The 26,798-nt window shown below is 54.3% G+C and overlaps 10 protein-coding genes across 10 annotated transcripts; 5 read left to right on the forward strand and 5 right to left on the reverse strand.

Moving 5' to 3' along the window:
- Nucleotides 1–1,086: 1,086 nt before the first annotated feature.
- Nucleotides 1,087–2,007, forward strand: HMPREF1541_02444 (uncharacterized protein; the record flags this gene model as incomplete). The annotated part of the gene is made up of 1 exon (XM_008716799.1): nt 1,087–2,007. One exon carries the CDS (start codon nt 1,087–1,089, stop codon nt 2,005–2,007), a length of 921 nt encoding a protein of 306 aa, XP_008715021.1.
- A 2,499-nt stretch (nt 2,008–4,506) lies between these two features.
- On the reverse strand, nt 4,507–5,112 carry HMPREF1541_02445 (uncharacterized protein; the record flags this gene model as incomplete). Its single annotated transcript, XM_008716800.1, has 1 exon — nt 4,507–5,112. The coding sequence occupies one exon, from the start codon at nt 5,110–5,112 to the stop codon at nt 4,507–4,509; it is 606 nt and encodes a 201-aa protein (XP_008715022.1).
- A 1,107-nt stretch (nt 5,113–6,219) lies between these two features.
- On the forward strand, nt 6,220–7,470 carry HMPREF1541_02446 (uncharacterized protein; the record flags this gene model as incomplete). The annotated part of the gene is made up of 3 exons (XM_008716801.1): nt 6,220–6,300; nt 6,346–6,811; nt 6,863–7,470. The coding sequence occupies 3 exons, from the start codon at nt 6,220–6,222 to the stop codon at nt 7,468–7,470; spliced, it is 1,155 nt and encodes a 384-aa protein (XP_008715023.1).
- A 512-nt stretch (nt 7,471–7,982) lies between these two features.
- On the forward strand, nt 7,983–9,563 carry HMPREF1541_02447 (homocitrate synthase, mitochondrial; the record flags this gene model as incomplete). Its single annotated transcript, XM_008716802.1, has 3 exons — nt 7,983–8,049; nt 8,102–8,240; nt 8,291–9,563. The coding sequence occupies 3 exons, from the start codon at nt 7,983–7,985 to the stop codon at nt 9,561–9,563; spliced, it is 1,479 nt and encodes a 492-aa protein (XP_008715024.1).
- Nucleotides 9,564–9,943: 380 nt separating this feature from the next.
- Nucleotides 9,944–11,709, forward strand: HMPREF1541_02448 (uncharacterized protein; the record flags this gene model as incomplete). Its single annotated transcript, XM_008716803.1, has 2 exons — nt 9,944–10,038; nt 10,095–11,709. 2 exons carry the CDS (start codon nt 9,944–9,946, stop codon nt 11,707–11,709), a joined length of 1,710 nt encoding a protein of 569 aa, XP_008715025.1.
- A 564-nt stretch (nt 11,710–12,273) lies between these two features.
- Nucleotides 12,274–13,499, reverse strand: HMPREF1541_02449 (mannose-1-phosphate guanyltransferase; the record flags this gene model as incomplete). Its single annotated transcript, XM_008716804.1, has 3 exons — nt 12,274–12,293; nt 12,340–13,388; nt 13,474–13,499. The coding sequence occupies 3 exons, from the start codon at nt 13,497–13,499 to the stop codon at nt 12,274–12,276; spliced, it is 1,095 nt and encodes a 364-aa protein (XP_008715026.1).
- A 1,094-nt stretch (nt 13,500–14,593) lies between these two features.
- On the reverse strand, nt 14,594–15,601 carry HMPREF1541_02450 (uncharacterized protein; the record flags this gene model as incomplete). Its single annotated transcript, XM_008716805.1, has 4 exons — nt 14,594–15,122; nt 15,171–15,269; nt 15,321–15,483; nt 15,535–15,601. The coding sequence occupies 4 exons, from the start codon at nt 15,599–15,601 to the stop codon at nt 14,594–14,596; spliced, it is 858 nt and encodes a 285-aa protein (XP_008715027.1).
- Nucleotides 15,602–18,584: 2,983 nt separating this feature from the next.
- On the reverse strand, nt 18,585–19,760 carry HMPREF1541_02451 (uncharacterized protein; the record flags this gene model as incomplete). The annotated part of the gene is made up of 1 exon (XM_008716806.1): nt 18,585–19,760. The coding sequence occupies one exon, from the start codon at nt 19,758–19,760 to the stop codon at nt 18,585–18,587; it is 1,176 nt and encodes a 391-aa protein (XP_008715028.1).
- A 740-nt stretch (nt 19,761–20,500) lies between these two features.
- HMPREF1541_02452 (uncharacterized protein) lies at nt 20,501–25,045 on the reverse strand (the record flags this gene model as incomplete). Its single annotated transcript, XM_008716807.1, has 1 exon — nt 20,501–25,045. One exon carries the CDS (start codon nt 25,043–25,045, stop codon nt 20,501–20,503), a length of 4,545 nt encoding a protein of 1,514 aa, XP_008715029.1.
- A 372-nt stretch (nt 25,046–25,417) lies between these two features.
- Nucleotides 25,418–26,704, forward strand: HMPREF1541_02453 (uncharacterized protein; the record flags this gene model as incomplete). Its single annotated transcript, XM_008716808.1, has 1 exon — nt 25,418–26,704. One exon carries the CDS (start codon nt 25,418–25,420, stop codon nt 26,702–26,704), a length of 1,287 nt encoding a protein of 428 aa, XP_008715030.1.
- Between the last annotated feature and the right edge of the window lie 94 nt (nt 26,705–26,798).

Raw genomic sequence — 26,798 nt, forward strand, 5'->3', positions numbered from 1 at the left:
CAATTTTCGAGGGCGGATCACCAGCGTGAGCCTCGAATCACTTTCTGGCAAATGTGTATTTTATCAAGGGAGAAGGATCAATCTCGTTCCATTGGCACAGGTGCTGAAATGACGATGATGAGACCAATGGCAGACGAGACCCATTAGCGAAGCAATTCAGCCCATGATACCCTCAACCTCCATCTCAGCAGAGGAGGCAAAGAGTGGCAATGCAATGCCATCTAAAACTTCAGATGCAGACCCTTCCGAAACCTGTTCTTCCCACCGTAAGCTTGCTCCTGAGTTGCCAGGGAACCGTGAGTGAACCTTGCTGCATGCCCGTGGCTGAGTACGCAGGAACAACATGACGAGATGAAAATTCCGCCGGTACCTGCAGTATCACCGTGCCGCTTCTGCAGGCTGCATGGTTGCTGCTTCCCTCTAACCCAATGCAGCAGCTGGAATAACTCGGAACCACACAAAGTCACTCAACCCAGCTGCGCATTTCGCCTCAAACTTGCCATCACCATCGACTACCCCCAGCGAGATAGCACAATCTCGACCGCTGACGAGATCACAGTCAAGTGCGCAATGACGACGACCACCCAGCCAGCTTTCTAAGCGAAGCACGCCTGTCTCACGGTAGCAGTTTCACATAGCAATAGCCCAGCACCCGCCTCCCACCTGCGGCACCTCTGCAGCAGCCAAGTCCCACTACAATCAGCTTCCGTCGTCGCCAATGCACAGTGGTATGCGCATCAGCAACTAGGAGATATATGTCCTGCAGCTAGGAGAATACACATCGCTCATCACTGCGCCACCAAAGACCTTCACCAACCCTGCACTAGAGGCCTGGTCGCGCGGATCTTCGCATTACCTTTGTCCTGTACTCCGTACCTGAACGTCTCCCTGACGCCGGACGCAGCGCTCTGACACAGCCGGCACAAGCCTAGCACCTCGCTACCTCGCTACCTCGCTTGGACGCCTTTGACGTGAACTACGGAGCACTGCTGTGGCAACTCGGAAGAAATTCATCGACCACCTAAGCCGCGTTTCCGGCCACATCTCGCAGTCTACCCACAGGCCACGGAGTACGGCTGTTGAGACATGCCGGATCACCGTGTCGGCAACGTGGACCACTTCACGCCCACGACACACAGCTCTGTTCCAGCCTCGCTCGATCCTCGGCAGGTGAAGCTCCCACCTAGCTTTACAGTCTGTATCATTGGAGCTAGTGCTGGCATTGGTGAGTACATTGCGTATGCCTTCGCGCGGGCTGGGGCAAAGAGCATCATCATCGCGTCTCGCACAGTGAGCGACTTGCAAGCTGTCGCGGCACGTATTCGAGGCATCAACGCCTCGGTGACGGTCGATGTCCAGCAGTGCGACGTTGCCTCTGCCGCAAGCGTGGCTGCGCTGGCTGTCGCTGTTACGAATCTCTATGGGCGCCTCGATGCCGTGATCCCCAACGCAGCCTACGCACCGCCCATAACCGGCATGAAAATGACAGAGAACAGCCCCGAACTAGTGCAGCGTGCATTCGACGTCAACGCCATGGGAACCTACCATGTTGCACACTACTTCGTGCCTCTACTCCTTGATTCTCAAAATGGAGCGAAGCTGTTCCTGGCCGTTGGCAGCATTGCAGGCTGTATCCGACAGGGCATCATCGCAAACACGGGGTATACAATCTCGAAAATGGCACAGATCCGCATGGTAGAGTATTTGGGCGAGCAGTATGGAAGAGCAGAGGACGGCGGACTGCTTGCCCTTGCGGTCCACCCGGGCGCTGTCGGCACCAAAATGGCCGAGGGCAACACGCCTGACGCGTTCTTGCGGTACTTGACAGACGGCGTGGACCTGTGTGGTGCGTGGTTGGTGTGGGTAGCAAGCAGCAGGGCCAAAGGAGAGCTGCAGTGGCTGACGGGCAGGCTCGTGAGTGCCAATTGGGATGTTGGCGAGCTTCTAGAAAAGAAGGCGCAGATCGAGAAGGGAGATCTCTTGAAGTTTGAGTTGCTTACCCGGTAACGACGAAGATGATACAGCCACTTCTCAACCGATGCCTCCAGACGGGTGTTCCCTCAATGTCAACGGGGGATGGAACCCTGAGAGACTTCGTGGCGCAACTCGCCTGTTCCAAATGCTTGGGATTAAGCACCGAAAAGCTTCATGCTTTTTGGTTTGCTTCGCACGCCCGTTGCTGGTCATTGCTTCTGTCATCTGTTCCGAGACATTGCGGCGAGTCTGGTACACTGTGCTGCAAGCTTTCTCTGGGGGGCGTCTGTGTGGGTCCTCCCGCTCCTGGAGCCCCCGGCGCGCCTGCAACCTACACGGGACAGCGAGGGATGTACAACATGCATGCATGCAATCATCGTGGGCCTCCGGCGAGATGGTTGCAGCCGTTAATCTGCGACACTGCACTTTGGCAAACCAAGTACGGTGTACCGGTCCAACAACGTTGTTTCGATAGGCGAGAGACACAGACAGCGACGAAATTCATTTGTAAATTGGGATCGCTACGATAATTTGCTGCCTATTTCGTTTCTTTTCTTGGTCGGCCTCCTCTTTTGTTCGGCAACACTGAATACGCCCTAAAGAGGCGCTACCACGTGCACAGGTACCCGCGTACCCGGACATGCGTCTCAGAAAGCCGCCAGAATCCATAAGTCCAAGACAGCAAGCCACCGCTCGCTATCTGAAACGGTAAACCTACCACGAGCGTTACCTCTAGTCTCTTGCTACTGTCGACCTTGTCCCAATTGGGGCAGTCTACCGAGCTTGAACATGCGGTCCATGCAGAGCTTAGCAAGGTTTGCGCCAGCAAGCACGCCGTACCCGCAGGAAAGGCCAAGAAAGAGACGGCTTGATGAGAGTTCCTAGGGAGGCTACTGGAGTACTCTGTTCGGAGTATGTTGCGCAGCCAAAAGTCGTTCGGCGATGATCTCCTGGAGAGGCCTAGTCGGGGTTTCGAGATCGATCCCGGCCCCCTCGCCCGAACGTCACGGAAGTCATGAAATCGCTATGAACTTGCAGGGGGGAGAACAAAGGACAAAGCGTGGCAGGAAAGTTTACTTTGGGGCATTTTGATGAGATTCGGAGAGGCGCAGAATGAACCGAGAAGTTCGAGAAGGTCACGGAGTTCGGAGTCGCGGGCGCGTGTGGCTTGGAACAGCGAGAGTCAGGGGTCTGACTGAAACGGCGGAGAGTGGGCTTTCACGAATCTAGATGGGATGGATGCCCTCGGGGGGGAAAAAGGACTAGGTTGAGAGTTGACGAGGTTTGATGCTGAGACAGTGGTACCGAGTGTTATATTGCAACAGCTTAACTGGTTCGCGGGTTCGAGTGCTAAAAGGGCTTCTGGCAGAGATTTTGCTGAGATGAGAATCTGACTAAAAATATGGGATCTGAAACGGTTTCTTCGAGGTTTAGATAAAAAGGAGGTCTGTTGATTCCTTGGCGAGAGGTCAGAGTCTGGAAGTCGGCAACGCGAAGCTGTGAGGCTGGAGAATACTCCGTAGTGGCTGGTGGTAAGCTCTGTGGCGGTGTAGATGGACACGGGCGAGACGGGGGTGCTTACTCAGCGGGGGGAAATGGTGCTGCACTCAGTCGAGAGGATACCGCTGAGCCGATGCCAGCAGTTCAAGCAAGCAGCACAAGAAGTCGATCATTGTTGAATGCGCATGCTTGCCAATCTACCGTGACTAGATGGTCTGTAATGAGCTGCGTGTGTGTGTGTGAAAAAAGCCCGCAGGCAATCTTTCTCAGTGTCATTCAGTCACTCTCGATGCGTCGAAACCAAAAACCTCTACCCATATGGCTTCCATAGAGCAGCCCCTCAGATTGGAACAGTCCATGTCTCGGACGTCAGAGTAGCTGCCTCTCACGCAAGATTTTCCGCGACCGCTGGCTTCACAACCACTCTCTGACAAACCGCCGAGTCAGCCAACGAAAAGCGGCCCAATGTCACGCAGCCCAATGTCACGCAACCCAACTTTACACAAAGCTCATAACAAACAGGTAAAAGAAAGGAACTGCCATCCAACCGACTCCGGCCGTCTATTGAAGCCTCCTCTCTCTGACCCAGAGACCCCAACATCAACCTTTCCCTTCCTCTCTCCCTTCTCAACTCAGCCCATCCCCATCCCCTACTCCCCCACCTCCTCGCCGTCCTCCTCCTAGGGGATTTAGGCGTGCTGGTGCTGTGTTGGGGGCCTGTTGGGGGAGGCATCGGTGTGATGAGAACGGGACAAGGGAGGGAGGAGACGTAGGAGAGAGGGGCTTGGGAAGGGGGAGGATGCCAGGGGAGAGGGGAGAGAAAGCAATTGGACGGAGGCTCAAGTTTGCTTCATTCGTGGAAGCTGATTAAGTCGTAACCAAAGACTCAGCAACGAAGTGTTGAGTCTTAATACATAAGTTTGTTTTTCTCACCACGCGCGGAAGCCAAACAAAAAGTCCCACGGCTATCGTCAAGGCTTTTTTATCCTTCGGTGCAAAAAAGTGCCTTATGGCCCCGTGGACCGTGTGGCTTCAGCGGTCATAGATCAGAGGACCTTGATACACCAAGTTCCGATTCGCGATCTTCCAGCCGCCGTCCCCCTGCCGCTCCCACGTATCCTCGTACCTCCCCGTCGCGTACAACACCTCTGAGCCGTTCTGTATCTCTGCCGGTTTGCTGGGATGGAAGTAGTGGCTGGCGGTGTAGTACGTCACGGAAATCGCACTGTCCTTGGCGCAGCGGACGATGTACTGCGTGCCGAACGAGTGGTGCGTGGCGGCAAAATTGTCGAGTCCGGCTGCGATGGCGGCCTTGATGTTCGTGAGGCCGACCACTTCGTTGATGGGCTCCGAGTAGTTGGTGCGGACATTGGGCGTGAAGATCCTGTCAAGGGCGTCGAAGTTGCGCCCGTCGACGGCAAAGGGGTAGAGGGACAGGGTTTGGCGGATGGCGGACTCGGTGTCGGGGTCGGGACGGAAGGCCAGTGGTAGCTCAGACAGCTGCTGCAGCGTTGCTGGGCCGGGGGAGATGCTGGGGCATGCAGAGAACGCTGGGCGGTTCCAGAAGCCGAGGACTTGCGCGTTGCTGCCCAAGGTAAAAGAAATGGCGGTGATCAATGCTGGGGATTTGAAGTGCATGGCGAAGTGGAGGTGATCGTCAGGCACAGGGTCAGCTTCATGGGAGTCCAAGTTTATGAGCGCGACAGCATGCAGTTACGAAGACATTGGCTTCAGCACGGTCAAGACAGGACTGATCACAGACCTTGCATTGTGCTGTGTATAGTGCACGACACACATAGCATCAAAGGGGCCTGAGGACTGCATATCCGAAGCCCAAAGAGCGATGAGCTGCACAAATAATTTCCCATTGCAGTTGACAGGCGCTTCAACTTGTCAATATTGCCATTGACAGCGGTTGAAAGGTCGTCAGGCTTTGGAGAGCTTGCCGAACACTCTGACCGATGGGACGGCGCGGATGACCACCATAGAAGTGACATAAATAATGAAAACTCGAAAGGATAGTCTAAGTAGTCGTCTGACGCCCTTGCCTTGCTGTCTTGGCCTTTTCGAACATCTTGAAGTCATGTTTGACTCGTTTTGACAGCGGGAGTCGCTCGCTGGACCCGACCCAGCTACGCCATCACGTTATTAGAAGACCCGTCGTTCCTCTCAATCCTCTTGGATTCTCTTCCTGGCACATGCTCGAATCGAGCAAAAAGGCCCGCCGCCCGTCTGGCTCCAATATGAGTCGGTCTGCAGCCTCGGCCCCTTGCATATGCTACCCAGCCAGAATTGTTCGCTAACATACGCTTGTGACGCCGATCCACGCATGGAACGCAGCCAGGATTTTGCGATATACTCCAAGCATCCCGGCCCGCTCGGGAGGCTGGAGGCTGGACGCGGAGAAGTGGAATGCGAACAGGGCTTGTTGTGGTCCGTATCTCAACTTCCGGTAAATCATCAGTCCGCACTGGCCAAGTCAAACCCTTTTTCACGGAACTGCCAGCCCCTTGCTGTTAGCATAGAGCATCCATCCTTGGTGCTGGCTGGAGAGTGGTGCGGTGATCAGGTCAGATGTTTTCCCGGACACGGTGATCCGCCAAAGTAGCATGTCCATCACGAACCTGGCTACCCAGAGTGCCTCTCAGCTCTGGCCAGGCGACCTGTGTATATCAAAATGATGCTCTCGATAGGAACTCTTCCTCCGAGTCATCACCATCTGCCCACTTGGAGAACTATATCATGATGGAAAACCTGACTACTGTAAAGAGGCAGGATGTAGTCGTGCCACCGTTCCAACCAGACTTAAGTCAATTGGCTCTTTCGGTGAGTCTTCCTGCGCGGCTTCGGATTTTGCACTGATCAATGTAGGCTCTGATCTGGATCGAGCTCGTCGCCTGTTTCTTTTTTGTCACCCTACGCACTTGGGTGCAGTACCGCAACAGCAAGAGACTATTCAGCAACGACTGGCTGATATTTGCGGCAATTGTCTGCCATGCTGGTGCCGTGGCAGTTTGTCAGCTCGCAATTCCGTACATGTACGATATCGAGAGGCTCAAGCTGGTGCTAGAAGCTGGAGGCACGCCTTCTACGCAAATGGTGGCCAGCGCTCAGACCTTCTTGCAGTTTCAATTCGCGTTATTGCTGCTGCTTTGGACCACACTCTGGCTGGTGAAATTCTCGCTGCTGATATTCTTCTGGCGTCTGTTCGAGTCAGTCCACACCAAGGTTCGAATATTCTGGTACATCATGTTGGCCGTGACCGCATCGACCTATATCGTCACGATATTCGTACAGCTCTTCGCCTGTGGATCGCCTCAAAACTTCTTCAAACTGTGTGAGTGGACCGAAGAATTCCCCAAGAGCATAGTGGCTAACACCGCTGTAGCCGGCTGTGCGGACTCCTATCATATGTATCTGTCGAATCTTGTCTTCCTGTTCTCGGCCGGAAGCGACATCGCTGGCGACGTCTTGATTCTTCTCATTCCTTTTCCGCTGCTCTGGAAACTGCGAACGACGCGACAACAGAAGGTTATACTCGTCATCATTTTCCTGCTGCCCCTGGTCCCGATCATCTTTGGCGTTTTGAGACTGGTTCTCTGCAACCCTGTCACAGGAGTAGTGAACGTCATCCGGTTCCAGCTTTACTCGCTGCTCGAAAACACCGCAGCTATCATCACCGCATGCCTGCCATCGTTAAGACTCTTCGTGACAAGTTCACGCAACAACAGCAGAGCCACAGGGACTGTTTATTATAATGGGGGCTCTGGCCTGTCACGAAGTGCGAAAAGTCGAGGCCACGACCAGTCAGGACCCGTCCGTCTCGGTAGCTCCGCAACAGAGCAAGACGGAACACCATTTGACACCAGGGCATTCTCAAGAGTAGAGTCAGAAGAGGAGGCTGGTATCTGCGGAAAGGGGATGATGATGACCAGCCTCACAGGAAGAGAAGCATCTGATGTCTCAGATCCGGCGGTTGATCTCAAGCATACCTAGAGCATAATAAGTAGGGCTGGACTACAGACTATCACATAATGAAGAGAACCATGCTCTGGACTTGTAGCGGGATGAAGAGAGAGGGTCGTATGGGACAGTATCCATACCATCGCGATGATAAAGACTCGAAGCAGATTGGCTTATGTGCGCAAGGCTACGTCTTTCCGAATACAGCTAAGCCAAGCAGAGCTCGCCAGCCTTGCAGCACTACGCAATTTTTTCCCTCTGGCGCTTGGGTTCCTCCCCGCATGCGAAAAAGCCGAAGCGTGCCCAGCGAGATCGGGGAGCTGCGCTTGACCGTGAGTGAGATGGTACCGCACCAGTTCCCAACCCGCTTTTTTCTTCTGGTTCACCCTGCGCAGTACTTTCTTTCTGACTCAAATACCCTCGAGACAAACCTTTACTCAGGTACATAAAGGTACTCTGTCACTCGATTCAGCATATATCAACCTCTATCTCTCCCATCGCGCCCGTCTCCATCCTAGCAAACGACCTTTTCTTCACCGCCCAATATGTGCCCTCCGGCAGACGACACCCAGATCAACGGCGTCAATGGTCATACCAATGGCACTAATGGATGTATGTAAAGCTGCTGTGACAGTATCTGTCGACTTGTGACTAATTTCAGCAGCCCGATCAGAATTCGTCGGCGTTGACATCACACGAGCTACTCCCAGACAATCAAGAAACCCATATCAGCCAGTTGGCGATTTCCTCAGCAATGTCTCCCGCTTTCAAGTCATTGAGAGCACTCTAAGAGAAGGCGAGCAGTACGTCTCGGAGCAACTATGACACGGAAGCATACTGACACCCTTCTCAGGTTTGCCAATGCCTACTTCGACCTCGACAAGAAGATCGAGATCGCAAAGGCCTTGGACGAGTTTGGCGCCGACTATATCGAGCTGACCTCTCCCGCCGCTTCGGAGGCGTCTCGCAAGGATTGCGAGGCCATCTGCAAGCTCGGCCTCAAGTCCAAGATTCTGACACATATCCGATGCAATATGGAAGATGCCAAGATTGCTGTCGAGACTGGTGTCGACGGTGTCGATGTTGTCATTGGCACTTCCTCGTTCCTCCGCGAGCACTCCCATGGCAAGGACATGGCCTACATCAAGAAGACCGCCATCGAGGTGATTGAATATGTCAAGTCCAAGGGCATCGAGATCCGCTTTTCATCCGAAGACTCGTTCAGATCTGATCTGGTCGACCTGCTCTCGCTTTACCAGGCTGTCGACAAGGTTGGTGTCAACCGTGTTGGTATCGCCGACACTGTCGGCTGCGCTTCTCCCCGACAAGTCTATGACCTGGTTAGAACGCTTCGTGGTGTCGTGAGCTGCGACATTGAGATCCATCTGCACAATGACACGGGCTGCGCCATCGCCAACGCTTACTGTGCTCTCGAGGCTGGCGCTACACATGTCGACACCTCAGTCCTTGGCATCGGCGAGCGTAACGGCATTACATCTCTTGGAGGTCTTATGGCCCGCATGATTGCCGCGGATCGTGACTATGTCAAGAGCAAGTACAAGCTCGAGAAGATCAAGGAGATCGAAGAGCTTGTTGCCGAGGCGGTGGCCGTCAACATCCCATTTAATAACCCCATCACCGGTTTCTGTGCTTTCACCCACAAGGCCGGCATCCATGCTAAGGCTATCCTGGCGAACCCCAGCACATATGAAATTATCGATCCCTCAGATTTCGGCATCAACAGATACATCCATTTCGCTTCTCGTCTGACGGGTTGGAATGCTATCAAGTCTCGTGCTCAGCAACTCAACATCGAAATGACTGATGCGCAGTACAAGGAGTGTACTGCCGCCATTAAGAGATTAGCAGATATCCGACCTATCGCCATTGACGATGCCGATTCAATTATTCACGCCTTCCACCGCAATATCGTGGCTGGCAAGACCAACCCGGCTGGCTCGGTCCTTCTGCCTAATATGACGGACAAGGAGAGAAAGGCGCTGGAGGAGAAGATGCAAGAGGACGCCGCTGTTCCCGAGAAGAGAGCACTCGATGAGGTTGTTGATGACCAAGTTCACACCGAAAAGGTCGTCAAGAAGGCCAAGGCTAACGGTATCGCTGCCTAATGCTCCCATTGTTACTCTACAGAGAAAAGGCGACTGTGGGCGGTATTGGCTTGGAAAACGGAGCGGGGATCCTCACCAGGCACCGATATGCCTTTGCTTTGCGTGTTACATGTAGCATGCTAGAGACGAGCAGATGGCAAATGGACGAACAAATCTTTGCTAAATGCACCGAGCAGCTGTCATCCCATGTTCTTCATTGGATTCTTGAGGCGCATCACAGTGGTAAGATTCGTAATAAAAACCCAGTACCCCGCCGTATTTCGTATTCCATCACGATAGCCGAAAACCGAGCCTGAAGGACCCATGACATATAGGTCTTTTTCTGAATGCAACCGTTCGCTGCGTTGCGTTGTTTCCTGAGACACCCACAGCCGCTCAAGATGGGCTCGTCACCATTACCCGTGAGCCTTCAGAGCAAGCTCAAGCAGCCGACCCAAGTCTCCCGGCTGAAGAGCTTCAGCAGGACGTTGGATCTGTGAGTTTCACATGCTTTCTGCCTGCGTTCCGCATACCAGAACTGACCATTCTCAGTCTGCGCAACCTCATATTCCTACTCTTCGTGCTGCGGATATCGAGGAAATCGTTCTACTTCCTGCGAGGCTATGGCTTCTTCGGCTCCCTCGTTTTCTTGTACCGCGCCCTCCGCAAGCGCACCTACCGGTTACTTCTCAAAGCACCCGGCGTCCGTGGCCAGGTGGAAAAGCAAATCATAGCAACCAGGAAAGACATAGAGTCAAGGATCGCGTCCAATATTCCCTCGACGACGCGCAACGTCATCCTTCCCGCCGAGCCATGGACCGCAGAACATCTCCGTAGCGAGCTCTCCGCCCTCGCTGCGGCCAAACGCACCCGGTGGGAAGAAGGCAAAGTTTCAGGTGCCGTCTACCACGGTGGCTCTGACCTGATAGCGCTGCAACATGAAGCCATGCAGCTCTTCTCCGTCTCCAATCCCATCCACGCCGACGTCTTTCCTGCCGTCCGCAAGATGGAAGCCGAAGTCGTCGCCATGGTCCTATCACTCTTCAACGCACCTCCAACCGCCGCGGGTGCCACCACCTCCGGTGGAACCGAGTCCATTCTCATGGCTGTTCTCTCTGCGCGTAACAAAGCCTACCACGAACGCAACGTAACGGCTCCCGAAATGATCATCCCGCAAACCGGCCACGCAGCTTTCCAGAAAGCGGCCGAATACTTCAAGATCAAGGTCCATCTCGCTCCCTGCCCTGCACCAGCCTACACCGTTTCTATTCCACATGTCCGTCGCCTCATCAACCCCAATACCATCCTTCTTGTGGGCTCTTGCCCCAACTACCCTCATGGTATCATCGACCCAATACCGGCCCTCAGCAAGCTCGCTCTCTCACACTCAACCCCCCTGCACGTCGACTGCTGCCTCGGCTCCTTCCTGATCCCGTGCCTCTCGGCCGCCGGATTCCCTGAGCCCGCCGGGCCCTTCGATTTCCGTGCCCCGGGCGTCACCTCCATCAGCGTTGACACGCACAAGTACGGCTTCGCGCCCAAGGGCAACAGCTGCATCTTGTACCGCACCCCGCTCCTACGGCAGTATCAATACTTCGTGGCGCCCTCATGGTCCGGCGGCGTGTACGGCTCACCCTCAATCGCAGGCTCCCGACCCGGCGCGCTGATCGCCGGCTGCTGGGCCAGCATGCTCTCCGTGGGCAAGAGCGGCTACGTGGCAGCGACCAACAAGATCGTGGCCACGCGCGCCACGCTGCAGAACGCCATCACCGAGCATCCGGACCTCAAGGACGCGCTGCAAGTCATCGGCGACCCCTTGGTCTCGGTCGTCGCCTTCCGCGCCAAGGATCCCGCCCTCGACATCTACGAGATCGGCGACGCCATGGGCCGGCGCGACTGGCACTTGAACTCGCTGCAGGACCCGCCGGGCTTGCACGTGGCGGTCACGCTGCCGATGTGCGCCGACGGCGTCGTCGACGGGTTGATCGCCGATCTTGTGGCGTGCGTGAAGGAGGAGAAGGAGAAAGTGCGCGACCGCATCAGCAAGGGCGAGGCCATCAAGAAGGGCAACACCGCGCAACTGTACGGCGTGGCGGGCAGTCTGCCGGACAAGAGCGTGGTGGAGAAGGTCGTGGTTGCGTACCTGGACACGCTGTACAAAGCCTGAAGCCTGGAAGTGAGCATAAATAATAGCAGACAAAACAGGAAATGCGGTGCAAGCGAGAGGAAGAGAGAGAGAGAGAGACTTCGACGGGCGGCCATGTGATGCTTGTCTAACGAGTCAATACGGAACCAAAAAGAGACAACGTGACTCGATCTTATCAGCTTTTTGACAAAAAGCATTGATTGTTAGCGATGTGTGTCTGTCTATACACAGCAGCACTGTGTGCACATCGGTAGCTTCTCGCACCACGTGTAGCTCACGCTGGGAGCACTGCCGTGGCATCCATCCATCATGTCTCGCGCCGCCCTCCCCATGCTCAATTCGTTTTCACTTTTTGGATGTCCGTCAAAACACAAGCTGCTTGGGTGCTCTAAAAGTCGATCTATGCCCCTTGATCCCCGGCAAAACCATGTCGCTGCTCGAACCATAAAAACCTCGAGTCGGGCACAACCCTCATGCCGGCCGTTCGCTCTGATCGCCATGCATGATACAAACACATCAAGGAAAGGGTCAAATAGTAGTTGGAGTGAAGATTCGTCGTATCAGCTGGTAAACGAGTATAGGCGTTTACATGATAATGGATGGTACTGCTGGCTGTTAGTTTGGACAAAGATACTGTTTGATCTGACTCACCCTCGACGTTGGCCTTGATGCTCTTGTGAGGTAGCACGCTGCCACCGTTGACGTAGATCTCATCGCCAATGGTTACATCGTCACCGAGCACGGTCACGTTCTCCAGTCTAGCCCAGCGGCCGACAGTAGAGTGCCAGCCAACGATGGTGCTCTTGATCCAGGCATGATCCTTGACCTTGCTGTCCTCTAGGAGAACGCACCGCTGTAGACGGACACCGTCACCAATAACGCAGCCAGGACCAATGACGACGTTGGGGCCGATGCGGCAGTTGTTGCCAATCTTGGCTGTCTCGTGAACCATGACGTTGCCGCCATAGACGTAAGGCTCGCTGTTGCTGACAAGCTTCTTGGGCTGGCGCTTGGCCAGTGAGGAGAGGTAGAGGCAGGTTCCGCTGAGAAAGTCTTTGGGCTGACCAACGTCCATCCAGAAGCCTTCGAGGTCGAAGGAGTGTAGCTGGCCGTCAGCGCAGATGGCGGGGAAAGTCTCTTGCTCAATGGAAGTAGGTCTGAGCTCGATTCGGGACAGGACCGAGGGGTTTAGGATGTAAAGACCGGCGTTGATGCGGTTACCAACGTACTCGACGGGCTTCTCAACGAAGCGATCAATCCTGGAAGGGTGGTTGGGCGCATGCACGACGACACCGTATTTGGAAGGCTCCTCGACCTTTGTAACAACAATGGTGCCCTCATCTCCGTGCTTCTTGTGGAAGGCGGCCAGCTGCTCGAACGGGTATTCGCAGATGACATCGGCGTTGAGGACAAAGAAAGGGCTGTCATCCTTCCCCAGAACCTTCTCAGCCAGCTTAAGTGGACCGGCGGTTCCCAATGGTTCCGACTCGATTGAGAAGTGAATCTTGATGTTGTATTCCTCCTCGTACTTCTTGAGTGCGCTCTGCATGGCATCTGGCCGGTAGTTCACCGCTAGGACCACGTCTGTGACACCGGCAGCGGCCAGTGCTGATAACTGGTGGCTAATCATGCTCTGATTGCCGAATTCGACAAGCGGTTTGGGCAATGTCAGGGTCAAGGGCCTCAGACGGGTTCCGAACCTGAATCACTCATTAGCACGTCGGAGCGAGGGCATTGCGAGGGCGTCGCGTGGTGGAAGTGAGACACCATGCAGAGATGACTTACCCGCCAACTAGAATGAGAGCCTTCATCTTGAATGTGTGTGAGAAGTTTGAGAGAGGACAAAAGTGTTGTTGCAGCTGCTGCGGCCGTTGCGCGAAAGGTAGATGAAGCTGGTAACAAAGGAGTGCGGAAGGTGGAGCGAAGTGTGCGGTTCACGTTTTGAGCGAGCGGACAGTGCTCCAAAGAGACTTCTCAAGGAATGGCTAGACTGTGGTGTGCAAGTGATGAGGGAAACAGCGGTCAGGAGTCTGGGTGCTTGTCCCAATTTGAAGACCAGATCTAACTTAGGAGGCAGTAAAGTGCAAGTGTATGCACAGTGTTCGCCGCTTCCCGGTGCACAGCAATATCTGAATGCTACGTGTCCGTTCCGGTTATCGATAGGGCAAGGCTTCATACCCCCTGTTTACCCTGTTTACCCTGTTTCCTCGCTGTGCCGCGTAAACCCCGCCAAAGAATTTCCCGGGCAATTTCCAGGCAAAATTTCGCTTGCCTTAACTGGCCCCTTTTACAGAGCCCGTGACCACGCCCTGGATCACTAACTTCGTAGTCGCGGTATGCTAGCCGCGCTTTTGCACATAACTCGCAGCTAGAGTCGATGTCGAGAGATTCTGGATTTCCTTAGTCTGCGAGCATACAAAGACATCGGTACGGTCTGGAACAGGCAGTGGGAAGCGGTTCAGAAACCTTACTTCACAGCCACATTGGACCGATCAAAATAGCACCTTGAGCTGACGCCACAGCCGTTGTGTTTCTCATTCTGCATCAGCTGATGCCCAGTGATTTTCGAGCTCTCCCTTCTACTCAATCTATCACGTGGTTGTACACTGCCCATGTCCTCACTTGACCTTGCAAATGCCCTTGCAAATGCCGCAGCCTGACTCTGCATTCCGCTCTCACCTCATGTGCTTCTGCATGTCCGCGAATACCGTCTCGGGGATCATGGAGCTGGAGCTATACCTAGTCGTAGGCTGTGTTGCCCGCGGGTTCTTGTTAGCGGCTTCAATCTTCAAAGAAGGTCTGGACGGCGCCGATGCACGATGCAAAAAATCCAGGTCCAACAGGGTTAGGAACTCTTACCTTCCTCCACTTCTGACTGGTACTGTAGATGGCTGTCAGCATTCTTTTACTCAACCCGCATGGGAAGTGACTTATCTTCATGAGCCTCGGCCAAATCCTCTCGCGCTTCCTCGATGTCGGAAGAGCTACCACTCGCCAGAGCCTCGTTGTATTCCTGTTGAGCGTCACGAACATCGTCGCCTGCTTCACCGATAGACTCGCGGTCGCTGCCTGACAGGTTCGGATCAGCCTCGGGGGGCGGCGGCGCAATGCCTGAACCGGCACCATAACCGTACGGGTCGCCACCGGGAGGTGGTGCCGATGCGTACGTGGTACTAGTGACGGTGTTGTTGTTATCGTCTTCGGTCATCTCATGCGCGATCCAAGCACCACCAGCTGCACCGAGAGCGGCTCCTCCTAGACCGGCAACCATGGGGTTCATACCCTTCTTCTTCTGCTCTTCTTCGGTGAGGTATTGACCTTGAGGGTATCCAGGCCCGGGAGGATGACCGTAGCCCTGCTGAGGATAGCCTTGCTGCGGATAGCCATAACCTTGCTGAGGGGGAGGACTGAAAGCACCGCGCGACTGATCGTGACTAGGATACGGTAAGTGATATCCTAAATGACTAGACTGTTCTGCTTACCCGTAGGGAGCGCCTGGCGGTGGGGCACCATATCCCGGACCAGGTGAGAAGGCGGGCGGGTCCCACTGGGTTCTACCGGTCGCTTGCTCGACGTAGTACCTTCACCCACAGTCAGCTCAGATGTCATATGTCCAGCGACAGCAACATTACCAGCGGTTCGAGTTCTGGTCCCACTGTTGGGTCCATCCTGGAGGGAGCTGCGGGCCACCCGGTGGCGGACCATGACCTTGAGGTGGTGGCGGCGGACCTCCACCGTAGCCTTGATGACCTTGCTGGCCGTAGTAGGAATCGGACTGGCCACGAGTCTGGTCGTCTACAGAGAGTCAGATGCTGTTCGATAAGTGTGGGCATGGGAGGTTTTTACGTGGCTTGTTCTTGTCATCGTCCAACAAATCGTCCATCTTCTCTTTCAACTTGTCGAGGAAACCCATCTTGATGGTGGTGTCGAGGTGATGAGGGGCGGAACGGTTTCGCAGAGTTCAGGAGTGTTGATGAGTGAGTTTACCTACTGGCTGGCGAGGTCGAGAAAGGTGCAACTCAGAAAGAGGATGCAGTGTTGCCTAAATTGAGCAGGTGCGGGCTCGTCGATCTGGCAACAGTTAAGAAAAACAGAACTGTGACTTCTGGCAAACAAACGAAATCCGACCCAAACGCAGCTACGCTCACCACTTGCTCACTGTGGCCTCACCTGCTTTCAAATTGACAGCGGGGCATTGTAACTGCCTAAGCCACCCCCCCACCGCTCAAAACGTGCCTCAGCATCCGCCCGAAATGGTTATTGCGTGCACGGATCCTCATATCTCACGCATCTGCACGCCGGGCAGCGTCTAGGGTGTCTTTTGACTCGTTGTACATGGTCACACTATATCCATATCTTGGCGCAAACGGTGCGTGTCTGCGGTTCATTGGCTGCACAAACCCGTACCCAGGTGCAGATGAGCTCGGCGTCCCAGCGAAGCCCCTCTATGCCCCTCCATCTGCGCTCTGAGGATGATGCTAAGAGCCCTAAGCGAACCGCTGCTCTAGGCGAGAGGTAAGTGTGTATACACAGCCACATCAAAGCTACAACACAGCGTAGTCGGGGCACTTTGTGTTGGTTTTCAGCCTGGGCTTCGAGCTGACCCATATGGCGGCAAGCTGGCCCTTTGCGATAAGCCAATTCCGGTGTACGAGGACCATTTATCAATCAAACCGGTACTGCTCCGCAGAACCTCCCCTGCGAAGAATGTCAAGGTAAAATTTCTCGCTCGCCAATCACCCGGTTGCCAAGATGGTCAAGATTCTACATACTCAACCAAGACCTCCGGCTGAATATTCTGCGTCTCCAAGTTACAGCCGCTTTCTGAGACTCCAAAAGGTTCGCGGACGCATGTTCTGCCGCCCAATAGCTGTTATATCGATTGTGGTGCGTGGTGCTCCGCGTCCAAATAGGTGCTGACAATATGTGACTTTTTCTACTTCGTGTAATCTTCCGGAAAGGGAATTAATGCACACGAGACTAGGGACAAGACCCTGGAGCCGTTGATTTAGCCACCATGCCAACGCCAGAGTCCCTTTCTATGCTCATGCGAAGGACAACGCTCGGTAACATTCACCGTTCGGGCGGCATAGTCTCGGTCCCGCTGCAGAAACTGCTGAGAACGACATCACCGCTCATCGCAGAGTCATCATTAGAGGTAGGTCATCAAGACAGAGTAGAGGCCTCAACAGGCCCGGCCCGACACGACATCCAATAGGAGCCGAGCCTCATCTTCTCACCAGGTCTGCTGGTTCTGTCCGGAAGTCCTACCTCAATCAACATCAGGGTCTTTCTGAGCATCTTGCTACTTCAATGCGTGGCCACATGTAATCATACACTTGGCCTACTAATGCTTGCACATGTCAGTCTTGGTGTTGGTGCCGGCATCGGTGCCACTCTGCCACCGCTCAGCACGAACAGCCCGCGCTGAACCACAAGTCAACAATCCAATACATATTTCGATCCTTACATCACGCAGCCAAACTACAGTACCGCATCAGCTCTGACATGAAAATGCATTTCCACCTCCTGACCCTTACTCTCGCACACTCGAACCCAAAACCCGGGCCACGCAAGTGAACACCGGGCCGCAGATCCCTCATTTTCTACCAGCTTCTGACATGTGAAAGTCCCGACAGCCCATCGAAACCCACTCGCTCCCACCAACCCCTGCTCTGAAAAAGCTACCAGCAGGCCACATGCGAAGTCAATTGCAACCTACCAGATCTAGTCCGTACTCCGTACTCCGTTCGTGCTCTCTGGCTCCTTTCCCAGAAAGCCAACCGCACCACTCGGTTCTTTCTACCCCAGTTTTCCCATACACCACTCCGTCCGGAGGGACACGCTACCGGCACCATTTCCCCAGAGATCTGCACCTGGCGGTCCTCCCCGGAAAAAGTGTTGCGCTTGGGTAGTCCGTATTTAGGCGAGACAAAGCCCTCCTCTACTCCTACTCCCACTCATCCTCCTTCCTGGGGTATCAAAGTCCCGAGACAGTGGCACGCGACCGTCCTCAACACCTTGCTTGCTCTTTCGACTCCCCCAATCCTCTTCTCTCGTCTCGCACCCCTACTGCCATCATTCAGAAACCATCATTGCGCACAGCACAGCCAGCACCAACCGCGCTTCCCTGACCGCTGGGGACCCCCAACAAAAACACCAGCAATTCCCTGACATGTGACAAGAGATCGTGTCCAACCCGCCTTATAATTCTTTGATCCCACCCCCAGTCAATCCTTTTTGCTCTCCCCCATCGACATCACTTCACCCCAGCGATGCTCGCCATGTATTTGTACGACGTTGTCAACCTTTTATGATTCGAAATCTTTATCTCGCTACAGTACATGAGGGTGCTATGCTAGCTAGCTAGCTACCTGTCTACCTGGTTGCTGGTCCACACTAACCGCTTCCTTTCTCCTCCAACAATCGATGAAGCCGACTCTCGACTCCCTTTCCTTTTCCCTTGTTTCTTGACTCCAGCTAGATCTACAAAGACACAGCGATGTTGGCACCAGATGATCGAACTCATCCCAAAAGAACCCATCCGAAAAAAAGACTCGAAGCGACGTTTGTGGTGTGAAATGGAAATGGCCAGGGTTGATGTATGTATTTGCAATGCTAATCGGAGACGCCGTTTCGCTACATGACATGACATGACATTGACAGGCACACGTACAGGAACACAAAACTTTCCAAAAGATCAAAAACGCCGCAGACGCTTGTGTCGACATCCCCGGGGGAGGGGTAGGGTGGGTTCTCATGGTCTCGTATGCCCATATCACTGATGCTAATGTTACAGCTTTCGCCCTCCGCTCACGGTCTCCTGCTGCTTGGAATTAGTGGTCTAGCGACTCGCCACACTTGGTTCTGGGTATCAATAAAGGCAATCCCTCGATCTACTGCGTGTCGTCAGGGAGCATCATCCTCCCTTTCTTGCCCTTCTTGCTTCGGGCCCTTGCCCCATCCACATCACCCACAAACTCTACCAGCCAATCTCGCACAGCCTTTGTTTTCTTCAGCTGCAGGTCGGTTGGGTTTCTTAGATTGCTCGCCGTATAGCACCCCTGCAGATCGTCATCATCGACTTTCTTCCGGAATAGCAAATCTAGTTTCGTCACATCGCCTCTGAGACTCTGTCCATGGACCTTGCCACGGTACGAGCTCAGTGCAACGTGCTGCAGCAGGACAACATCCCGCGGCCGAATCTCCTTGACCGCACGCCGCAAGTTACTCCGCGCACCAGTGGGACTGGTGATCTGCTCGGCATCATCACGGTCCCGCCATCCGACATGCATGTTGGGCGGCATCCACAAGGTGACGTTGAAGCCAGTCTTGGTGTCATCGCCGACGGTCAGCTCAACGAGCTCCTGCTGCCGAGGCCGGTTGTAGGCTTTGCCAGTAGTGACCCGGCGAGGCAGGGAAATGGCCAGCACTCCAACGATGAGGTTGACCGTGACGGTTTGTGGTTGAATGGAGTTGAGGTAAGCGGCATTAGGAATGAACGAAAGATCGGTAAGTTTGTTTGGGCGAGGTGCTTGGCTGAGGCGCCGTTGTGAGGGTGTGCGAATTATGCCGCCCCCGGGGGTGGTTGGGGCAGGAGCCATGTCCTGGGAGGACTCGTATATTGGAGTCTGTGGCGGCGCATCGAATATCGAGGATTTGTCGGTGGATGGAATTGCCTCATGAATGGTGAAGGAGTGGTTGTAGAAATCGGCCAGAGCTTCAGGTGAGGAATCGGTGGAGATACCGGATGGGTTGGACTCGTCGCCACTAACATCACTACCGGGCGACTCCTGAGCCACGAATTCTGACGGAGCAAAGAATTCGGTGTCTTGGGTATCGGCAGCCTCAGTTGGTCGAGGACCTATCTCGAGCTTGGGGAGAACGGGACGCATTTGAAGTTTCTCGGTATTGAGTTGACGCCATGAAGCAGTGAAACCTTTGGGGGTAGAGGAGTTGGAATTCGCAGATTGGGATACATCCTCAAGGTGAGTGACGGGTGAGAGCGACTTCTCACTCCAATCGAGCTTGGACTGCTCCGGAGCCCCAGCAAGGACGATCATGCGCGTCATAAGTCGAAAAGCATACGCAATAGTGAGGGACGACTGCAGAACGGGCTAGCAGGGAAAGAATGATGGTGATAAGCCGCGAAAGTGATATCGCATAATCGACAACGTCGATAAAGGCGGCGTGGGAGGTCGACGAGATGATATAGGACGAGCGGTGAGGAAGGGGGGAAGGTGGCGGAATGGCGCGGATGAAGTTGCGAAGTGACGGCCGGCTGACAGACAGACGCGCAGCGATAGGAGCGGTGCAATCCAGGGTCAGTCCAGGCCAACAATCACCTTGGTCTAATTTTTCGATTCTTGCCGGGTCAGCGTCGTTGATCAATTAATGTCAAGAAAATATCAGGCAGAAACCCCAGACTTTCGTGTTGGTGCTGTCACGGCCCAACAAAATCGAGAACGAAAGATTGGGAGTGCTCCACCGAGCCTTGCAGTACCCAATCACCGAGGCCTTTGCTAAGCATTACCCCAGAAAAGTGACCACGGTTGCCCTTTCACCGAATCACGAGACCGAGAGCGGAGCAGTCGGAGCATTGCAGGGCCGATTCTCCCACCAACCGATTCAGGGCAGAGCAGGAACCCTTGGAGCAGCCTTGGAGCGCCCCCAAGATTTACGAGATACGCACCGAGTCAATCGTGTTCCGTGTTCGATGTCACCGAATTCAGTTTCCAAGTCCGGCTTCACGAGCTCGCTGTTTACCATAAAATAGTACATAATGTACCCCACAAAAAGGTTGCAGCGCCGGCTACCTCTTGGCGAGCAATGTTGCCACTTCCTCTTTACGCCATTCAATTTCCAAGCTGTTGTCATACACCTGGCTGACAATCGTTGCCATCCTGTCATGGGCGTGAGCGTACCGCACGTTGCATTCCTCAAACACGCGAGCAATCAGGCCCTTGCTCAAATTGGTTGGGTCGTCCACGTCTCCGAAATGCTTCTCAATGCGTTTCTTGAGCGTGTCGACGCCTTTGCGGACCTCTTTCGCGTCGTAGCTGCTGAGGATTTTCTTGGCCGAGCTCCTGCTGTGACTAGGCTTGTTCGAAATGGTTGCGAGGCTGTCATGCGTCTTCATCAGAGCTTCGGTGCTCTCCAGAAAGTCCAACCACTTCCCAAGCGGTCGGCGAATGACAGCATCAGTATACTGCGTAAGGTGTTTGTACAGGTCGTGCTCAGCTCGATCGCGCCACTCCTGCAGCACCACGTTCTGATGAGTTTCCACTTCCTCCATGTAATGGTTCATGTTCTCAATCAACAAGATGTGATAGTTCAGCGCCTCCTTGTCTTCCGGGTCGTTCGTGGGAGCACCACCTTGTGCTGGACCGCTGCCGCTGCCCGGGCTATCCTTGGCAATGAAGCTCAATGACTCCCACATCGCTTTGAGAATCTTTCCATAGGCGTCGTTGAGAATGAATCGCAGCTCGAGGCTCTCGTTGTGGTAGAACTCCTGAGGGATCATACTCTCAACGGCTGCGCTGAAGACTGGGAACGTCCGCATGAACGGGATAACGCCCTTTCTCTTGCTGACTTTGACTTTGGTCTCTTCGACAGCCTTGACCTGGTCCTCGATAAACTTGTGGAAGAGACCGGTGAGACGGTCGTGTAGTGCCCGTAGTGTCCGTGTGATGTACTCTTGGTTCGTCTCTTCGTAAAGGGAGATTCCTCTCTCGAGAGCACACAAAACACCCACACCTTGCAGTTGATCATTACGGAGTACCCACTCCATCATTGCTTGAAGATCAGTCGCCCAGAATGAGTAGATGCCTTCAACAGTTGACTGCACTTGCTTGGCAAGGTCGCGATCAGGATCATACGGTAGTTGTGTGCTCAGACTGGGCAGCGATCTTTGGCTGGGCGCTTTGGAGCTGATGTTGTCAAGGAAATCAACGTTGGATTGAGAGTTGAGGTGGAAAAAATGCACAATGAAGTTTTGCTCCTCCGCGATCAACTTACTCTGCTCTTGCAGCACATTGTCGAATACCTCCCACGCATCAGGTTTACTGTCGCGCTTCTCGCCAAATGTCTGCCGGAGCGCGCCCGTTTTAACGGTCTTGCCTCGTTTAACAGTGAGTCTCCGGGCAGCCGTGGACGCAATTGAGTCGTCCGCTTTATCCTTCTCTTGATGTGTGAACAAGATTTCGCTCTCCTCGCCAGTGGGAGCCCTTGCTCCCTTCTTCTGACTTGCCAAATGGTCGCGGAAATTTTCCACATACGCACCTTTGATATTGATCTCATAGCTAGAAATCAGCGTTGACCATTCGTAATTGTTGACTTCCCGGACGAACAACATCATCGGGTTATATTGCCAAAGATCCTGGCGTGAGGAAAGCAGGCCAGGGAGCGAGAGCGAAGTTACGGAACTCGAGGCGAGACTTCGAGAGTTCTCCTCACTGGTCCTTTGTTCAGCCTGCTTGAACATTGTTGTCATGTGCTGGTTGAAGCGGCGGAGGAACTGTAGGGTCTCTTCGCGATAATCTTCCTTCTTCTGTCGAACGGCTCGCATCTGGCCAATCTCCTGATCGGCATAGACACCAACTCCTGTCCGGTCGTTGCTGGCTGTGGCAGTAGTCCGGGTCTTGTTTTGCCGTATCTCGGGGTCAATAGTGAGGAGAGCTCGGTAGAGCATCAACAGTGCCTGCTCCACGGCTTGAACACCATCATTGGAATCAAGAGGCGCTGCTTGCAAGGCCCGGAGATCCGAGGAAGAGATCGTAAGTGTCTTGAGCAAACTATGGAGCTCGGCCTGCAGCAGCTTTTGGTTAGCAGTCTGAACCTGCAGACCTTGAGATTGAGCTTCAATGTATTCGATATCTTCAGCCAATGTGTCGAGTTCGTGAGAATACAGCGTAAGGAGGCCGTCCATTTCCTCACATTCGGCTATGGCTTTGTCGAAGGCTTTGGATAGATCTTGAACTCTGACTTCTTGTTGCTCGACGTGACCTAGCCAGCCGCTTGCTTGCGCTCGGCCATTCTCGCGTCGAATCGCTGTCTCGAAGTCTTCGATCCTTTGTCGTTCCGAGAGCCTGCCTTCCCAGCCGAATTCGCTCAGTATCTCGTTGAAATCTGCTCCCCTTCCCTCCATCACGCGCGGGTCCACGCCAATGACAGCGCAGTATTTCTCGATCTCGGCCTCGTGCTTCTGGCGGCGCTTACGCTGGGGTGAAGCAGTCCTTGTCTGCTCCGTCGCCTCTGCGTTTGTCTGTTCCGCAATGCCCTGCTCTCGTGGCGCATCGACAGGTTTGGGGCCGCTGCCGGCAGTCTTAACACTGTCGTCCGTGGCTGTGCGCTGTAAGTGTACTTTAGGGAGGAATGCGTTGGCCAGCGGCGTTCGAGGTCGTTCCTTGTCCTTTTCGGGTAGAGGGCTTGTCACGCTAGGTGTTTGGCTGCCAACGCTGTCGCTACTCATTCCTCTGAACAATGGTGCAGGCACCACGCCAGTGATGCCATCAGGCTCATTTGAGTTCTTATCTTGTTGCGCTTTCAGCCGGGCGCCCGCACCACCCTGTCGGGGCTGGAAGGCGCTAGCTGCCAGTGCCGCTTTCCGAAACTGATTGGCGATGTCTTTGGTGGACTTCTTCTTAATCATAGGCCCGAGGCCAGGACGATACTCCTCTTCCTTCTTCGGCGACAGTTCGCCCGCCGATGACCGCGTGGCGGCTTCTGGCGAGCTTACCGCCGAAACAGAAGGCTCGGTGGAGCTATTGGGTATGGGAGGAGGCTGAAGATTAAACGGAGGTTTCCGATCAAGCTCTTCGGCTTCATTTCGTTTGACAGATTTATCTGAAGTGTACTCCGCAGGCTCTGCTGTGATGTCAGGCTGCGATCCAATACGATTCGTCTTCTGTAGAGGCGGCTCGTCGTTTGAGATGGCCCCCGGTGTTCCGAGAGGGGTGACGAATTGGCTTGCTGGTGTACTCTGCAATGATCTCTGGCTGTTGCTGGCGTCTTTGTTGCTGCCGATTTGTGGTGGGAAACCCCCCGGTAGGGCATCATCAAGGACTGGCGGAACAGGCGGAATAGAGTCCGGCGTGCGCCTATCTGCAGCTGTAGCTTGACGAGATGAATTCGAGTAGTCGCTAATGGCGCCAATAGATTCTTGACTTTTTGTAGGCCCACTTCTTCTGCCGGTACCATATTGAGCCATAACTGGGAGCGGAACCCCATTGACCCTTCCAGATGGCGTCTCTGGCCGCTTTTCAACTTGTGGCAGCGATGCTGGAGATGCTTTTGGGCTTGCCGAGGGACGAAGTGGCTTGGGCATCTCGGCCGCCGGAGCAGGTGGTTTCGAAGGTGGATCGTTATATGACCGATCAGCCAGTGAACGCTTTCCGATATCTTCGTTCGGTGCTGGCTGAAGTTGGTAGCGAGCCGGTGACTGGGCAGGCTCCTGAGAAGGAATCCTATCTCCTTGCCGTGTTCCAGGACGATACTCGTTGCGACTGTATGCTCGATCTCGAGCCGGATCGGCCTGGTTCATGGCTCTACTCGGTGCCCGTGCGGCTAGAGGAGATTGCGGCCTTGATGTAGCAGCAGCAGGCATCGATGGAGGCGTAGGCACAGGTGTAGGAAGACCTTGACTGGTGCTTGGGTTTGGCGAATGATTCCTCAGTAGCGGGGTTGTACCCGGCGTACCATTATTGAGCAAGTCCAGCTCCGATGGAGCGAATCCGACTAGTTGCGGCAACTTACCACCAGTATACTTCTTGAAGATCTTCGTCAAACTCGCAATAAAGAAATCCTTCTCTTTGGGCGTCGATGCCTGCCAGTAGTAAGGTTTGCCGAGACTGGCGAGAAAGCCTGTACCGCCAGCCCATTGCTTCTCCATACTCTCTTGGTTGTTGCTTGGTACATATGCCACGTATGACTGGATCGCGGTGAGCTCGTCTAGGTTCCAGGTCTTGCCGATGGAAAAGGAGCCATTGGGATTCTCACGCGCCTTGTGGACGCGAACTTTGCCAGATCTTCGTACGGCGACGAGGATAACTCTGTTCTTTTTGTTGGCCGCAGGGGAGTTCGGTGGAGGTGGAGATGAAGGGTACATGGCATCCTCGGTGATGCGCACATGTGTTATATACGATTCTAGTTGGGTGCCATCGGGATCGCGCTTCGCGAAGCAGCTCTCGATTATCCTCTTCTTCTCATCCTCGAAGCGAGCAGCACGGTCTTGGTTGCTCATAGCATCATCACCGAGTCTGCCGCTGATCCTTCCGAGAGAACCGTTTCGCGTGTCAGGAGTTCCAGCGGGGTTGGAAGGACGGGGGCCGTAGGCATCGGCGCCTCGCTGCTGGTTCATGCCGTAGCTCATCGTAGTCGTAGCTCATGGTCCGAGAGTCCTGGCTGCACCATCTCGAGCTGGTCCGAGTAGTAAAAGGAGATTGAATGTGGAACTGGACCTGGACTCTGACGAGGTCGTCTCAAGTGTTTAGAGGTGGCCCCCGAGATGCCATCACGGTCATGTGACCTCAGTCTCCAGTCAGTCTCCAGAACGCGGCGACACTGGCAGCGAATGACCGTTGCAGATCTCTTGGCAGAAAGCGTTCAGTAAAAAAAAGTTGCAAGCGATTGCCGTTGATAAAACAGTCTCATTTACAATCTGTGCGTTGCTCTACGGATCCCTCGCGCTCTGGGCCTAGCCGCCGACACGGTCCCGAAGCCTGTACTCACTATGAGTGTCACCGGTGGCGACACTCTGTCGCCTGCGCTTCTGTCGCTCGTCAATTCCTTCTTGAATCAGCATGGTTTTGAATCTACGTCCAAAGCCTTTGCGAAGGAACTCAAAAAGAAAGGTCTGAGCGCGGAAGCCGATCCACACGCGGAAGGCCCGAAGACCACACTGGAACAACTATATTCGGGATGGAACACAAAACCTTCAAGCGCAAGCGGCTCTAAGAGCTCGTCCATTTCAAGTTCGTCTAGCTCAAGCAGCAGCAGCGAAGCCAGCGACGACGAAGCCACAAGCTCGTCCAGCAGTTCATCTAGTAGCTCGTCATCTTCCAGCTCCGAATCAGAATCCGATAGCAGCAGTAAGCGGAAACCGAAGACGAGAGCGGTCAAGCTACGACAGAAGAAAAGCAGTTCTGCGTCAAGTTCTTCCTCCAGCTCTTCCTCCAGCTCTTCCTCCAGCTCCTCATCCTCATCTTCATCCTCCGACAGCGACGCGGACGATGAGCAAGAAAAGCCTGCGAAGGTCAAGAAAGTCGTCAAAAAGGTTGTTGCGGAAGTTCCTGTCGCGGCGAATCCTTTGAAACGCAAACAGCCTGAAAGCTCATCTGATTCCTCAGCATCCGACTCAGAAGCGTCATCAAGCGTAGACCCTCCATCCAAGAAAGCGAAGACGACCAAAGACAAAGCATCATCTGTTTCTGAATCATCTGCATCAGAGTCCGATTCACAGTCAAGGGACGACAAAACTGCGACCCTGAAGGAAGCAGCCGCCACTAAATTGCCCCCAAGCTCAGACTCCGACTCTAGTTCTCAAGAAACGGACTCCAGCTCAAGTTCAGGCTCGGATAGTGAGGCGGACCACCAAACGCCGGTGGTGAATGGAGCGTCAACCAAACCGTCAAAGGCAGCGCAGCTGATCTTAGCCGACTCGAAGGGTCGATCCGGCTCATCGTCATCCGGAACCGTCGTTGGCGATGACAGAACCTCCCCAGAAACGGTGGAGCAGCCCAGCATGCACCCCGCGAGACAGCAGCTCATGAACGGCGACAAGAAGAGGCACGAAGGCGCCCGACCAACGCGACTGGCGCAGATGTCAGCACAGGCGAAGGGAGATGAGCACCTCAGCAACGCCTACATTAGTTACGACTACGCGGACCGAGCATACAAAGATCTGTCGGTCACCAGAGGCAAGGGCTTTACCAAGGAGAAGAACAAAAAGAAGCGAGGGAGCTATCGAGGAGGCATGATTGACATCAGTGGGGGCAAGGCGTTCAAGTTCGACGATTGAAGTTATCAGGATACCAACAAGCAACGAGAACGACAACTAGACGATAGACAAAAACATCCAAAGCTTTCTACGGGGCTGATGGGTGGCTTCAGCG

This window comes from Cyphellophora europaea, assembly GCF_000365145.1.
Source record: "Cyphellophora europaea CBS 101466 unplaced genomic scaffold supercont1.2, whole genome shotgun sequence".
NCBI classification, from domain to species: Eukaryota; Fungi; Ascomycota; class Eurotiomycetes; order Chaetothyriales; family Cyphellophoraceae; genus Cyphellophora; species Cyphellophora europaea.